General features: G+C 42.4%; 1 protein-coding gene across 2 annotated transcripts in view; it reads right to left on the bottom strand.

The window, feature by feature from the left end:
- The window catches only part of LOC139757573 (nephrin-like), a 943,851-nt gene that overhangs the window by 203,152 nt on the left and 723,342 nt on the right, over window positions 1-17,357 (bottom strand). For both annotated transcript variants that reach the window (XM_071678177.1, XM_071678178.1), the window contains exons 8-10: window positions 4,527-4,712; window positions 3,485-3,602; window positions 1,865-2,040 (exon numbers count right to left, since the gene is read on the bottom strand). In XM_071678177.1, coding sequence (XP_071534278.1) covers window positions 1,865-2,040; window positions 3,485-3,602; window positions 4,527-4,712 — 480 coding nt within the window. The remainder of the gene's footprint in view (window positions 1-1,864; window positions 2,041-3,484; window positions 3,603-4,526; window positions 4,713-17,357) is intronic.

Here is a 17,357-nt window from a genome sequence, read left to right as displayed (position 1 = left end):
TTATAAAGTGTCTGCCAAGAGTAATGGGTTATAATTATGTTTAAGGGCAGTTGAGAAGTGTACTATTGAACAATAAAGAGTTCAAAAGTCTCGGGAGTGAGAGCTGTTGAATGATGGGATTAGATATATTCTTGCGAATAAAAGTATGATTTACTTAAGCTACTTCGGTCGGTCGTGAACCTGCCTTCGAGGCTTCGACCATTTTGGGTCTCGAAGCTTCGATTGTTTTTGGTGCTTTAGTGGCTGGACGCAGTCCACTTAAACCCTCCCATCCCCAGACTCCCAACTTTGCTTGACCTCCCCCTCTACCAAGCAATCCACCCAACGTGTGGCCTTTCCTTCCCACGACCCCCACCTTTTATACTGCCCTTACCTTGACCACGACCCCGCCCCTTGAGCGGTCCATCCCTCCCAAGACCTCACCTACCTCCCTGCACCGTCCTCTCCTCCCCTGACTCCCCCAGTCCCCCTTGCACTGCCCTCCCCTTCCTGAATTCCCATCCCGTGTAAGGCCCACTCCTTCCCAGAGCCTGATCCCCTACATGCTCTTCCCCCAACCCCCACCCTGGCCCAACTAGACTTTTACCCTCTGAATGGCTTTCCCATCCCTAGACTCCATCCCTTGCAAGCCCTCACCCCTAATAAGGCCACCCCTCCCTGCATGGGCAATTCCTCCCCAGACCTCCACCCTTGTATAACTCTCCCTTCCCCAGACCCAAGCCTGTGCGGTCGCTTTGAACGTGCTGGCAAACATTCCACACAACCCTCTCTCCATTATGTATAGACTGAGAAGAACTAGGTGGAATATGTGATCTTATATCACACCCCATATTTCAAATCTCTAAAAATTTTGATGTTTATCCCTAAAGCTGTTCAAGACTTGATATATCGGTCACATGGAAACTACAGACGGCCACATCATCGCTCCATTGTATAAAGATGTAAAATTCCCTGACTAAAAACACTCTAAAGAGAGACGCTATTCAAGAGAAATGTGTCAAAGAAAGAGAGTATTGACAGATGTGAAAATGTCTTGAACTGCTGAGTTTCGTTAGGGACAAAAATGTTGTTAAATTCCTGGCCTACTCGGATATAGGAAGAAATGTTGTATATGAGAAAAAGAATGTACAAAAGATTAATCTAAGCTCCTCAGTCGTTTGTAGATATTACTGGAGAACTTGGAACGATCATGGAAAGGCAGCGACAAAGGAAGGGAGAGAAACTCATAACATCGTTGCTCGAGGAAAGAAGGTATCACCTCAGTTATTACTTGTGTGGGTTGTCTCTTTACAGATACTATGGAAAGCAACAGCCTTTTGCTTGACACTGATCCAAACTATAGTAACCGGGACACACACAACAGATCACGAAAGCTCTGGCCGAAATGAGACCAGGAGAACAACGAGAAAGAATCAAAATCATTGAGAACGGAAAGTGTTGATTGAAATGTGACAGAATAACTGATAAGGCTCGAGGCTTTTAATTCTTCTCTGAGTAAGAGAGATGAAGGGGAAAACTAAAGAACAGAGGTAGGTATGATGTTTATACTAAAGTGGTTGGTGACCAGTGACACTGGAGATGGATGCCACTGATTCCTCAGCAAACGTTTGTGGGGACAGACGGTCGTGTTAATGACCAGTTTGTGGCAGATACTTATTATGATATGGACGACGATCAGCTTCCAGGAGATTATAGTGAAACTGGTGACCAGCTTACAGTAAGAGTGATGGGGCTAAGGGGTGAGGGTGGTCAGTGGTGCAAATATTGATGCGTTCACTGTTGGTGACGAGTTGTATAGTGGTGTACATGATTTCTGATGAAGTATTTGATGACCAGTCTACGGTTCTTTGGATGACTAACTTACATCGGAGATGGATGGTGGTGCGGGCGGTCATGGGCGTGGGTGTGGCGGGACTGGTGACTTGGCACCTGACTTCGGCTCCGTTGTCTGCTGGCACTACCTGCACCTCCGCCCGTGCCTTCGTTACGTTTCCATCTTGTTCAATCTCCGTCGCCAACTCCTCCTTATTCTTGTACATCCTACGCACGTCAAAAGAGATGCCTTGTTTACCATCAAGTTATGGATCTTACATAAAGTATTCAACCAGAAAATATTATGTCATCATTCATCTGCAGTCTGCATCTACATACTGACTATGATTACCCTCATCTTAAGAATTAGTGAATAACTAATTTTCATCTAAATGTTTGTCATCAAACAACAGACCTGCAGCAAAGTAAGTAGAATAAAGTCCTAATGTAACAACAGTATTTTGTGCACATAAAAAGGGGAGAAAATGTTTTCCTCTTGACTGCTTTCTCAGGAGATATCACGTAGCAATTAACTGAAGTCGTCAGTGATATAGATGTATTGATCCTTCTTCACTGGACATAGTTTACAACTCAGAAGAATTTTCTTAAAAACTCTAACTTAATATTGACATGGACAAGCTTAAACTCACCACCCTATCAGCAAGTCAAATTAGTTTTCAACGTAAACCGAGCTAAGTACGTAAGCTATGGAACAATTACAAACAATTATGTAGCTTTAGAGACAGGTTATCTAGTTTGAGCAGTTGGGTTGGGAAGTTGGTGAAAATACCATCATTTGTGAAGCACTCATACTGCAGGTAGGTGATAGGGATAGATTATCTAGCCGGAAGGTAATATTAGCTCTGATCTTTATATGGAGACAGATTATATTACAGGAGTGGAGCAGTCATCTAAACGTGGATATAAAAGTGGAGAGAGTCAATCTAACCCATACGCCCAGATAAGTCACATGGAAAAATTTTCAAAAGCATAAAAATCGTAAGCGGGATCCAGATGCCATCACACTGAAAGAGATAGAGGGAGATAGTTAGGTATATAGATTCAAAAAGAGTTTACCGCGCTTTATCTACATGAATAAGGTTATGCAGAGAGATTGTGGATGTTAGTTAATCACAACAGCAGGAGAATGGGAAGGTATGCCTGAGAAGTAAAGGAATAAAGACACCTGGACAAAGGATGTACGGAGTATATGGGCTGAAGTTGGTGGCCTGGGTACAGACACAAGGTTAGACGGAGACCGTAGGCTGGAATGGGCTGCATGATAACGAGTACAGAAATAGGTGGAGTTAGGTGGTCTGTGCATTGTTACAGAGGAAGAGAATTGCGGGTGGGAGTAGGCAGCCTAGTTAGAATTAGAGAGGTAGGAGCTGGACGGGAGCATGTGACCCTGAGTACAGATGCAGAGGTAGAGAGACTGTGGATGGCAATGGGTGGCCTTGGTAAACACAGAGAGATATACTGTGGACGAGAGTATACGGCCCTGAATACGCTTACAGAGACAAAGGAAATGTGGATGGTAGTGGGTAGCCTGGGTCAACAGAGAAATAAAGAGACCGGACGGTAGTAGTATGCGGCCCTGAACACAGATACAGAGGTAAGAGAGAGACTGTGGGCGACATGGGCAACAAGAAGCAGGAGAGTAAGTACCCACGTGACGGCGGGCGGCGGGCGGCCTCCCTCGCTGGTACACAAGAACCTCAGCCTGGTGCCGGCGGCAAACTCCGGCCCATCGCCACCCTCTACCTGCACCACCGGCGAAGCAGGACGTCCTGGCCCCACCACACAGCGCCAGCAACAGCAACAGCAGGGGAAGTAAAAGTCCCAGCAGGAGAGAAGGGACGTAATGAAATAATGTCAGTGGATAAATAACAGAGATATTGAGGTTTTAACTTTACAACTATGTAAGACATACCTCAACAGTCAGAAATATGGCGCTGCCCTACAACTGGCACGATTAACCCTAGTCATCTTCTATTAGTGACCCACCTCTGAGTTGAGCCATTGCATTGCTGGCCAGTACATGTCAATGGCACTTCCAATTCTTCTTTAGCGTCTAGGTACTGACCTAGTCCCGAGCGGGGCTGTGACACTTCCATATGTCACGCCGTACGAGCAATATTTTATCTTAGCGTCTATACACTGACTCCTTCCCCACCAGAGATATGACAATACCACATAACATATGGCACTATGAAGGAGCCAAATGATAAATGGAACATGATTTTCGAATGAATAGACTCCGTTTCGCGCAGAATTATAGCAGTGTTACTCACATGTTGACAGTCTAAATCTTGTCCCAGTTTGCGATAGAGCTATGGCGGTGTTGCTCAGATGCCTGACACCTTTCACTCAGCCTCCGTTTATAACACAGCGATGTCACTGCCACTCAAAACCTGACACTCATTTGCAACTGCGGTGATTACTTAATACTGTAGCGTTAATGGAGGTTACACTGCAAGGGAGAAGTCACCTTCGGCGAAGTTGTGTCATTCATAATAGAAAAAAAAAGTAAAATCTAATTAGAACTTTTCCCCACAAAGGAGTATATACTGGCCCTACTATTGAATACAGTGCTGCCTTAAATCTGTTAAAAACCCCATTAAAGGGGTCCTGGGGTTATTCATTTGAAAGAAAGATATTTTGACGCATCATACAGTATACCTGTGGTCAATAAAACGTGTGTGTTGACTTACTGACAATGTCGAGAGTCCAAGAACGGGTGAGGATCCTGTCTGCCACTGGGTGATGGGACCTGCACTCCACGGTAACCTGGGTCGTGGTATGTGACCCCAATAAGTGATGGACAAGCTCCGAGGTTGTCACCCACCCGCCACTCTCCTCCTGATTCACTGATGACGATCCTCCTCTGACCTCCACTCCTGACAGGATATCAAAAAGGGATTGATGAATATCATTACAAATAACTTATTTTTTTTGTTACCTAATTTAGCATGGCCAACTAAATATCATAATCAAGGCCATCTTATGAACACTATATATATATATATATATATATATATATATATATATATATATATATATATATATATATATATATATATATGTATTATCCCTGGGGATAGGGGAGAAAGAATACTTCCCTCGTATTCCCTGCGTGTCGTAGAAGGCGACTAAAAGGGGAGGGAGCGGGTGGCTGGAATTCTCCCCTCTCGTCTTTTTTTTAATTTTCCAAAAGAAGGAAGAGAGAAGGGGGCCAGGTGAGGGTTTTCCCTCTAAGGCCCAGTCCTCTGTTCTTAACGCTACCTCGTAAATGCGGGAAATGGCGAATCGTATGAAAAAAAAAAAAAAATATATATATATATATATATATATATATATATATATATATATATATATATATATATATATATATATATATATATATATATATATAAAATATATATACATATATATCATACAAACCTCCAACAACCAGGATCGAGCCCGGAACTCTGTATATGAGGCGAGAATGCTAACCGTTAGGCTATGTTTGTATTCATATACCTACGCGTTGTACAGTTAGGTTCGGTAAAATGCTATCTGCTGGCTATGTGCGCCTATTGGAAAATGATCAGTGTAGACCCCGTTCCTCACCAACGTGAGACAAAGGATATTCGAGTACATAGTATTCGAATAGTTATTTCCTATTAGCCAGGGCCATAGCCTAGTGGTTAGTATTCCCGCCTCTTGCACAGGGGTCCGGGGTTCGATCCTGGCTGTTGGAGGTTTGTATGTTCTATAGAGGTGCGCTTTTCTATGCACTATGTTTGCGTATATATATATACATATATATATATACATATATATATATATATATATATATATATATATATATATATATATATTTATCCCTGGGGATAGGGGAGAAAGAATACTTCCCACGTATTCCCTGCGTGTCGTAAAAGGCGACTAAATGGGGAGGGAGCTGGGGGCTGGAAATCTTCCCCTCTCGTTTTTTTTTTAATTTTCCAAAACAAGGAACAGAGAAGGGGGCCAGGTGAGGATAATCCCTCCAAGGCCCAGTCCTCTGTTCTTAACGCTACCTCGCTAAAGCGGGAAATGGCGAATAGTTTGAAAGAAAATATATATATATATATATTCTTTTTTTTTTTTTGCTTTATCGCTGTCTCCCGCGTTTGCGAGGTAGCACAAGGAAACAGACGAAAGAAATGGCCCCACCCACCCCCATACACATGTATATACATACGTCCACACAAGCAAATATACATACCTACACAGCTTTCCTTGGTTTACCCCAGACGCTTAACATGCCCTGATTCAATCCACTGGCAGCACGTCAACCCCGGTATACCACATCGATCCAATTCACTCTATTCCTTGCCCTCCTTTCATCCTCCTGCATGTCCAGGCCCCGATCACACAAAATCTTTTTCACTCCATCTTTCCACCTCCAATTTGGTCTCCCACTTCTCCCCGTTCCCTCCACCTCCGACACATATGTCCTCTTGGTCAATCTTTCCTCACTCATTCTCTCCATGTGCCCAAACAATTTCAAAACACCGTCTTCTGCTCTCTCAACCACGCACTTTTTATTTCCACACATCTCTCTTATCCTTACGTTACATACTCGATCAAAACACCTCACACCACACATTGTCCTCAAACATCTCATTTCCAGCACATCCATCCTCCTGCGCACAACTCTATCCATAGCCTACGCCTCGCAACCATACAACATTGTTGGAACCACTATTCCTTCAAACATACCCATTTCTGCTTTTCGAGATAATGTTCTCGACTTCCACACATTCTTCAAGGCTCCCAGGATTTCCGCCCCCTCCCCCATCCTATGATCCACTTCCGCTTCCATGGTTCCATCCGCTGCCAGATCCACTCCCAGATATCTAAAACACTTTACTTCCTCCAGTTTTTCTCCATTCAAACTTACCTACCAATTGACTTGACCCTAATAACCTTGCTCTTATTCACATTTACTCTTAACTTTCTTCTTTCACACACTTTACCAAACTCAGTCACCACCTTCTGCAGTTTCTCACATGAATCAGCCACCAGCGGTGTATCATCAGCGAACAACAACTGACTCACTTCCCAAGCTCTCTCATCCCCAACAGACTTCATACTTGCCCCTCTTTCCAAAACTCTTGCATTCGCCCCCCTAACAACCCCATCCATAAACAAATTAAACAACCATGGAGACATCACACACCCCTGCCGCAAACCTATATTCACTGAGAACCAATCACTTTCCTCTCTTCCTACACGTACACATGCCTTACATCCTCGATAAAAACTTTTCACTGCTTCTAACAACTTGCCTCCCACACCATATATTCTTAATACCTTCCACAGAGCATCTCTATCAACCCTATCATATGCCTTCTCCAGATCCATAAATGCTACATACAAATCCATTTGCTTTTCTAAGTATTTCTCACATACATACACACACACACACATATATATATATATATATATATATATATATATATATATATATATATATATATATATATATATATATATATATATATATATATATCAAGTAGTGGTGATGTGAGAAGGAGATGGAGTGAGTATTTTGAAGGTTTGTTGAATGTGTTTGATGATAGAGTGGCAGATATAGGGTGTTTTGGTCGAGGTGGTGTGCAAAGTGAGAGGGTTGGGGAAAATGATTTGGTAAACAGAGAAGAGGTAGTGAAAGCTTTGCGGAAGATGAAAGCCGGCATGGCAGCAGGTTTGGATGGTATTGCAGTGGAATGTATTAAAAAAGGGGGTGACTGTATTGTTGACTGGTTGGTAAGGTTATTTAATGTATGTATGACTCATGGTGAGGTGCCTGAGGATTGGCGGAATGCATGCATAGTGCCATTGTACAAAGGCAAAGGGGATAAGAGTGAGTGCTCAAATTACAGAGGTATAAATTTGTTGAGTATTCCTGGTAAATTATATGGGAGGGTATTGATTGAGAGGGTGAAGGCATGTACAGAGCATCAGATTGGGGAAGAGCAGTGTGGTTTCAGAAGTGGTAGAGGATGTGTGGATCAGGTGTTTGCTTTGTAGAATGTATGTGAGAGATACTTAGAAAAGCAAATGGATTTGTATGTAGCATTTATGGATCTGGAGAAGGCATATGATAGAGTTGATAGAGATGCTCTGTGGAAGGTATTAAGAATATATGGTGTGGGAGGAAAGTTGTTAGAAGCAGTGAAAAGTTTTTATCGAGGATGTAAGGCATGTGTACGTGTAGGAAGAGAGGAGAGTGATTGGTTCTCGGTGAATGTAGGTTTGCGGCAGGGGTGTGTGATGTCTCCATGGTTGTTTAATTTGTTTATGGATGGGGTTGTTAGGGAGGTAAATGCAAGAGTTTTGGAAAGAGGGGCAAGTATGAAGTCTGTTGGGGATGAGAGAGCTTGGGAAGTGAGTCAGTTGTTGTTCGCTGATGATACAGCGCTGGTGGCTGATTCATGTGAGAAACTGCAGAAGCTGGTGACTGAGTTTGGTAAAGTGTGTGGAAGAAGAAAGTTAAGAGTAAATGTGAATAAGAGCAAGGTTATTAGGTACAGTAGTGTTGAGGGTCAAGTCAATTGGGAGGTGAGTTTGAATGGAGAAAAACTACAGGAAGTGAAGTGTTTTAGATATCTGGGAGTGGATCTGGCAGTGGATGGAACCATGGAAGCGGAAGTGGATCATAGGGTGGGGGAGGGGGCGAAAATTCTGGGGCCTTGAAGAATGTGTGGAAATCGAGAACATTATCTTGGAAAGCAAAAATGGGTATGTTTGAAGGAATAGTGGTTCCAACAATGTTGTATGGTTGCGAGGCGTGGGCTATGGATAGAGTTGTGCGCAGGAGGATGGATGTGCTGGAAATGAGATGTTTGAGGACAATGTGTGGTGTGAGGTGGTTTGATCGAGTGAGTAACGTAAGGGTAAGAGAGATATGTGGAAATAAAAAGAGCGTGGTTGAGAGAGCAGAATAGGGTGTTTTGAAGTGGTTTGGGCACATGGAGAGAATGAGTGAGGAAAGATTGACCAAGAGGATATATGTGTCGGAGGTGGAGGGAACGAGGAGAAGAGGGAGACCAAATTGGAGGTGGAAAGATGGAGTGAAAAAGATTCTGTGTGATCGGGGCCTGAACATGCAGGAGGGTGAATGAAGGGCAAGGAATAGAGTGAATTGGAGCGATGTGGTATACCGGGGTTGACGTGCTGTCAGTGGATTGAATCAAGGCATGTGAAGCGTCTGGGGTAAACCATGGAAAGCTGTGTAGGTATGTATATTTGCGTGTGTGGACGTATGTATATACATGTGTATGGGGGGGGGGGGTTGGGCCATTTCTTTCGTATGTTTCCTTGCGCTACCTCGCAAACGCGGAAGACAGCGACAAAGTATAATAAAAAAAAAAAAAAAAAATATATATATATATATATATATATATATATATATATATATATATATATATATATATATATATATATATATATATATATATATATATATATATATATATATACATATATATATATCCCTGGGGATTAGGGGAGAAAGAATACTTCCCAAGAATTCCTGAGGTGTAGTAGAATGCGACTAAAGGGGACGGGAGCGGGGTGCTAGAAACCCTTCCCTCCTTGTATTTTACCTATCTATACGGGGAAAAACAAGAAGGCGTCACGCGGGGAGTACTTGTCTTCCTCGAAGGCTCATAGTGGGGTGTCTAAATGTGTGTGGATGTAACCAAGATGAGAAGAAAGGAGAGATAGGTAGTCAGTTTGAGGAAAGGACCCTGGATGTTCTGTTCCTGAGCGAAACAAAGCTCAAGAGTAAAGGGGAAGAGTGGTTTTGGAATGTCTTGGGAGTAAATTCAGGGATTAGTGAGACGCCATGACAAAGGGAAGGAGTAGCACTACTCATGAAACAGGAGTGGTGGGAGTATGTGATAGAGTGTAAGAAAGTAAACTCTGGATTGATATGGGTAAAACTGAAAGTGGATGGATAGAGATGGGTGATTATTGGTGCATATGCACCTGGGCATGAGAAGAAAGATCATGAGAGGCAAGTGTTTTGGCATCAGCTGAGTGAGTGCGTTAGTACTTTTGATGCACGAAACCGGGTTATAGTAATTGATGATTTGAATGCAAAGGTAAGTAATGTGGCAGTTGAAGGAAAAATTGGTGTACATAGTGTTCAGTGTTGTAAATGGAAATGGTGAGGACCTTGTGGATTTATGTGCTAAAAAGGACTAGTGATTGGGAATACCTGCTTTATAAAGGAAAATATACATAAGTATACGTTTGTAAGAAGGAGAGATGGCCAGAGAACGTTTGTGGACTACGTGTTATTCGATAGGCACGCGAAACAGAGACTTTTGGATATTACTGTGCTGAGAGGTGTAACTGGAGGGATATCTGATCATTATCTTGTGGAGGAAAAGTGAAGATTTGTAGAAGTCTTTAGAAAAGAAGAGAGATTGTTGGGGTAAAGAGAGTGGTAAGAGTAAGTGAGCTTGGGAAGGAGACTTGTGTGAGGAAGTATCAGGAGAGACTGAGTAGAGAATGGATAAAGTTGAGGACAAAGGACATAAGGGGAGTGGGGGAGGAATGGGATCTATTTATGGAAGCAGTGATGGCTTGCGCAAAAGATGCTTGTGGCATGAAAAGCTTTGGAGGTGGGCAGATTAGAAAGGGTAGTGAGTGGTGGGATGAAGAAGTAAGATTATTAGTGAAAGAGAAGAGAGAGGCATTTGGGCGACTTTTTCAAGGAAATAATACAAATGAGTGAGAGATGGATAAAAGAAAGAGGCAGAAGGTCAAGGAAAAGGTGCATGAGTCAAAAAAGAGGGCAAATGAGAGTTGGGGTGAGAGACAGCATCATTGAATTTTAGGGAAAATAAAAAGATGTTTTGGAAGGAGGTAGATAAAGTGCGTAAGACAAGGGAACAAATGGGAACATCAGTGAAGGGAGGTGATAACAAGTGGTGATGTGAGAAGGAGATGGAGCGAGTATTTTGAAGGTTTGTTGAATGTGTTTGATGATAGAGTGGCAGATATAGGATGTTTTAGACGAGATGGTGTGTAAAGTGAGAGGGTTAAGGGGATTGATTTGGTAAACAGAGAAGAACAGTAGTGGAGAAAAACAGAGAAAAACAGTAGTGGAATTTAATAGAAAAGGTGGTGACCGTATTGTTGTTGATTGGTAAGTTTATTTAATGAATGTATGACTAATGGTGAGGTGCGTGAGGATTGTCGGAATGCTTACATGGTGCCATTGTGCAAAGGCAAAGGGGATGAAAGTCAGTGCTCAAATTGCAGAGGTATAAGTTTGTTGAGTATTCCTGGGAAATTACATGAGAGGGTATTGACTGAGAGACTGAAGGCATATCCAGAGCATCAGATTGGGGAAGAGCAGTGTGGTTTCAGAAGTGGTGGAGGATGTGTGGATCAGGTGTTTGCTTTGAAGAATGTATGTGAGAAATACTTGAGAAGGCATATGATAGAGTTGATAAAGATGCTCTGTGGAAGGTACTAAGAATATATGGTGTGGGAGGCAAGTTGTTAGAAGCCGTGAAACGTTTTTATCGATGATGTAAGGCATGTGTACGTGTAGGATGAGAGGAAAGTGATTAGTTCTCAGTGAATGTTGGTTTGCGGCAGGGGTGGGTGATGTGTCCATGGTTGTTTAATTTGTTTATGGATGGGGTTGTTAGGGAGTTATAGGAAAAGTTTTGGAAAGGGGCACAGTATGCAGTCTGTTGTAAATGAGAGAGTTTGGGAAGTGTCATTTGTTGGTCGCTGATGATACAGCGCTGGTGGCTGATTCGGGTGAGAAACTGGAGAAGCTGGTGACTGAGTCTGGTAAAGTGTGTGAAAGAAGAAAGTTGAGAGTAAATGTGAATAAGAGCGAGGTTATTAGGTACAGTAGGGTTGAAGGACAAGTCAATTGAAAGGTATATTTGAATGGAGAAAACCTGGATGAAGTGAGGTGGTTTAGATGTCTGGGCGTGGATCTAGCAGCGGATGGAACCATGGAAGCGGAAGTGAATCATAGGGTGGGGAGGGGTTGAAAGTTCAGGAAGCGGTGAAAAATGTGTGGAAGTCTGGAACTTTATCTTGGAAAGCAAAGATGGGTATGCACCTACAGCCCACGCCTCGCAAACATATAAAATTGTTGGAACCACTATTCCTTCAAACATACCCATTTTTGTTTTCCGATATAATGTTGTTGACTTCCAAACATTCTTCAACGCTCCCAGAACTTTCGCCCCTTCCCCCACCCTATGATTCACTTCCGCTTCCATGGTTGCATCCGCTGCCAGATCCACTCCCATATATCTAAAATTCTTCACTTAGTCCAGTTTTTCTCCATTCAAACTTACCTCTCATTTGACTTGTTCCTCAACCCTACTGTACCTGATAACCTTGCTCTTATTCACATTTACTCTCAACTTTCTTCTTTCACACACTTTACCAAACTCAGTCATCAGCTTCTGCAGTTTCTCACACGAATCAGCCACCAGCGATGTATCATCAGCGAACAACTCTATCATCCACAACAGACTGTATCCTTGCCCCTCATTCCAAAATTCATGCATTCACCTCCCTGAAAACCCCATCCATAAACAAATCAAACAACCATGGAGATATCGCACACCCCTGCCGCAAACCAACATTCACTGAGAACCAATCACTTTACTCTCTTCCTACACGTACACATGCCTTACATCCTCGATAAAAACTTTTCACTGCTTCTAACAACTTGCCCCCACACCATATATCCTTAATACCTTCCAAAGAGCATCTCTATCAATTCTGCCATATGCCTTCTCCTGATACATTGATGCTACATACTAATCCATTCCCTTTTCTAAGTATTTCTCACATACATTCTTCAAAGCAAACACCTGATCCACACATCCTCTACCACTTCTGAAACCACACTGCTCTTCCACAATCTGATGCTCTGTACATGCCTTCACCCTCTCAATCAATACCATTCCATATAATTTCCCAGGAATACTCAGTAATTTGAGCACTCACTTTTATCACCTTTGCCTTTGCATAATGCACTATGCACGCATTCCGCCAATCCTCAGACACCTCTCAATGAGTCATACATACATTAAATTACCGTACCAACCAGGCAACAATACGGTCATCCCTTTTCTGAAAAATTACACTGCAATACCATCCAAACCCTCTGCCTTGCCGGCTTTCATCTTCCGCAAAGCTTTTACTACCTCCTCTCTGTTTACCAAATCATTCTCCCTAACCCTCTCACTTTCCACACCACCTCGACCAAAACATCCGATATCTGCCACTCTATCAACAAACACATTCAACAAACATTCAAAATACTCACTCCATCTCCATCTCACATCAGCACGACTTGTTATCACCTCCCCATTAGCCCCCTTCACTGAAGTTTCCAGTTGTTCCCGTCTTGCGCATTTTATTTGTCTCCTTCCGAAACATCTTTTTCTTTTCCCCAAAATCTAATGATGCACTCTCACTCCAACTCCCATTTACCCTCTTTCCCACCTCTTGCACCTTTCTCTTGACCTCCTGCCTCTTTCTTATATAGATTTTCCAGTCATTTGCATTACTTCCCTGCAAAAATCGTCCAAATGCCTCTCTCTCTTCTCTTTCATCTTACTTCTTCATCCCACCACTCACTACCCTTTCTAATCTGCCCACCTCCCACACTTCTCGTGAAAAAGCATTTTTTGCGCAAGCCATCACTGCTTCCCTAAATTCATCCCATTCCTCCCCCACTACCCTTATGTCCTTTGTTCTCACCTTCTTCCATTGTGTACTGAGTCTCTCCAGGTACTTTCTAACAAAAGTCTCCTTCCCAAGCTCACTTACTCTAACAACTCTCTTCACCCCAACATTCTCTCTTCTTTTCTGAAAACCTTTACAAATCTTCACCTCCAGTTGCACCTCTCAGCACATTATCATCAAAAAGTCACTCTTTCGCGCGCCTATCAGTTAACACGTGATCCAATAACGCTCTCTGGCCATCTGTCCTACTTACATACGTATATTTATGTATATCTCTCTTTTTAAACCATGTATTCCTATATATATAAATATATATATATATATATATATATATATATATATATATATATATATATATATATATATATATATATATATATATATATATATATATATATATATATATATACATATATATATATATATTTATATGAATATATGAATATTTTTTTTTTTGCTTTGTCGCTGTCTCCTGCATTAGCGAGGTAGCTCAAGGAAACAGACGAAAGAGTTGCCTAACCCACCCATATACACATGTATGTACAGACACGTCAACACACGCAAATATACATACGTATACATCTCAATGTATACATATATATACACACACAGACATATACATATATACCCATGTACATAATTCATACTGTCTGACTTTATTCCTTCCAATCGCCACCCTGCCACACATGGAATAATACCCTCCCCTCTCATGTGTGCGAGGGAGCGCTTGGAAAGGACAACAAAGTCCTCATTCGTTCACACTCAGTCTCTAGCTGTCATGTAATAATACACCGAAAACATACCTCCCTTTCCACATCCAGACCCCACAGAACTCTCCATGGTTTACCCCAGACGCTTCACATGCCCTGATTCAATCCACTGACAACACGTCGACCCCGGTACACCAAATCGTTCCAATTCACTCTATTCCTTGCACGCCTCTCACACTCCTGCATGTTCAGGCGCCGATCACTCAAAATCTTTTTCACTCCATCTCTCCACTTAGAATTTGGTCTCCCACTTCTCCTCGTTCCCTCCACCTCTGACACATATATCCGCTTGGTCAATCTTTCCTCACTCATTCTCTCCATGTGACCAAACCATTTCAAAACACCTCTAAACCACACTCTATTTATTTTCACACACCTCTCTCACCCATACATTACTTACTCGATCAAACCACCTCACACCACATATTGTCCTCAAACACCCTGTATCTGCCACTCTATCATGAAACACATTCAAAAAACTTTCAAAATACTCACTCCATCTCCTCACATCACCACTACTTGTTATCACCTCTCCATTAGCCCCCTTCACTGAAGTTCCCATTTGTTACCTTGTCTTACGCACTTTATTTACCTCTTTCCAAAACATCTTTTAATTCTCCCTAAAATTTAATGATACTCTCTCACCCCAACTCTCATTCGTCCTCTTTTTCACCTCTTGCATCTTTCTCTTGACCTCCTGCCTCTTTCTTTTATACACCTCCCACTCATTTGCATTATTTCCCTGCACAAATCGTCCAAATGCCTCTCTCTTCTCTTGCATTAATAATCTTACTTCTTCATCCCACCCCTTATTACCCTTTCCAATCTGCCCACCTCCCACGATTCTCATGCCACTAGCATCTTTTGCGCAAGCCATCACTGCTTCTCTAAATACATCACAGTCCTCACCCACTCCCCTAACCTCCTTTGTTCTCACCTTTTCCATTCAGTACCCAGTCTCTCCTGGTACTTCCTCACACAAGTCTCCTTACCAAGCTCACTTACTCTCACCACTCTCTTCACCACAAAATTTTCTCTTCTTTTCTGAAATCCTCTACAAATCTTCACCTTCGCCTCCACAAGATAATGATCAGACATCCCTCCAGTTGCACCTCTCAGCACATTGACATCCAAAAGTCTCTCTTTCGCGTGCCTATCAATTAACACGTAATCCAATAATGCTCTCTGGCCATCTCTCCCACTTACATTCTTATACATATGTATATCTCGCTTTTTAAACCAGGTATTCCCAATCACCAGTCCTTTTTCAGCACATAAATCTAAAAGCTTCACCATTTCCATTTACAACACTGAACACCCCATGTATACCAATTACTCCCTCAACTGACACATTACTCACCTTTGCATTCAAATCATCCATAACTATGACCCGGTCTTGTGCATCAAAACCACTAACACACTCATTCAGCTGCTCCCAAAACACTTGCCTCTCATGATATTTCTTCTCATGCCCATGTGCATATGCACCAATAATCACCCATCTCTATCTAACAACTTTTACTTTTACCCATATATATCTTGAGTTTACTTTCTTACACTCTATCACATACTCCCACCACTCCTGTTTCAGGAGTAGTGCTACTCCTTCCCTTGCTCTTGTCCTCTCACTAACCCCTGACTTTACTCCCAAGACATTTCCAAACCACTCTTCCCCTTTACCCTGGAGCTTCGTTTTACTAAGAGCCAAAACACCCAGGTTCCTTTCCTCAAACATACTACCTATCTCTACTTATTCTCATCTTGGTTACATCCACACACATTTAGACACCGATGTATATATATATATATATATATATATATATATATATATATATATATATATATTTTTTGTCGCTGTTTCCCGCGTTTGCGAGGTAGCGCAAGGAAACAGACGAAAGAAATGGCCCAACCCACCACAATACACATGTATAAACATACGTCCACACACGCAAATATACATACCTACACAGCTTTCCATGGTTTACTCCAGACGCTTCACATGCCCTGATTCAATCCACTGACAGCACGTCAACCCCGGTATACCACATCGATCCAATTCACTCTATTCCTTGCCCTCCTTTCACCCTCCTGCATCTTCAGGCCCCGATCACACAAAATCTTTTTTACTCCATCTTTCCACCTTCAATTGGGTCTCCCACTTCTCCTCGTTCCCTCCACCTCCGACACATATATCCTCTTGGTCAATCTTTCCTCAATCATTCTCTCCATGTGCCCAAACCATTTTATAACACCCTCTTCTGCTCTCTCAACCACGCTCTTTTTATTTCCACACATCTCTCGTACCCTTACGTTACTTACTCGATCAAACCACCTCACACCACACATTGTCCTCAAACATCTCATTTCCAGCACATCCATCCTCCTGCGCACAACTCTATCCATAGCCCACGCCTCGCAACCATACAACATTGTTGGAACCACTATTCCTTCAAACATGCCCATTTTTGCTTTCCGAGATAATGTTCTCGACTTCCACACATTCTTCAAGGCTCCCAGAATTTTCGCCCCCTCCCCCACCCTATGATCCACTTCCGCTTCCATGGTTCCATCCGCTGCCAGATCCACTCCCAGATATCTAAAACACTTTACTTCCTCCAGTTTTTCTCCATTCAAACTTACCTCCCAATTGACTTGACCCTCAACCCTACTGTACCTAATAACCTTGCTCTTATTCACATTTACTCTTAACTTTCTTCTTTCACATACTTTACCAAACTCAGTCACCACCTTCTGCAGTTTCTCACATGAATCAGCCACCAGCGCTGTATCATCAGCGAACAACAACTGACTCACTTCCCAAGTTCTCTCATCCCCAACAGACTTTATACTTGCCCCTCTTTCCAAAACTCTTGCATTCACCTCCCTAACAACCCCATCCATCAACAAATTAAACAACCATGGAGACATCACACACCCCTGCCGCAAACCTACATTCACTGAGAACCAATCACTTTCCTCTCTTCCTACACGTACACA

This window comes from Panulirus ornatus, chromosome 27 (genome assembly GCF_036320965.1).
Source record: "Panulirus ornatus isolate Po-2019 chromosome 27, ASM3632096v1, whole genome shotgun sequence".
NCBI lineage: Eukaryota > Metazoa > Arthropoda > Malacostraca > Decapoda > Palinuridae > Panulirus > Panulirus ornatus.
The sequence above is the reverse complement of the archived record's forward strand: the minus strand, read 5'-3'. Positions and strand labels throughout refer to the sequence as shown.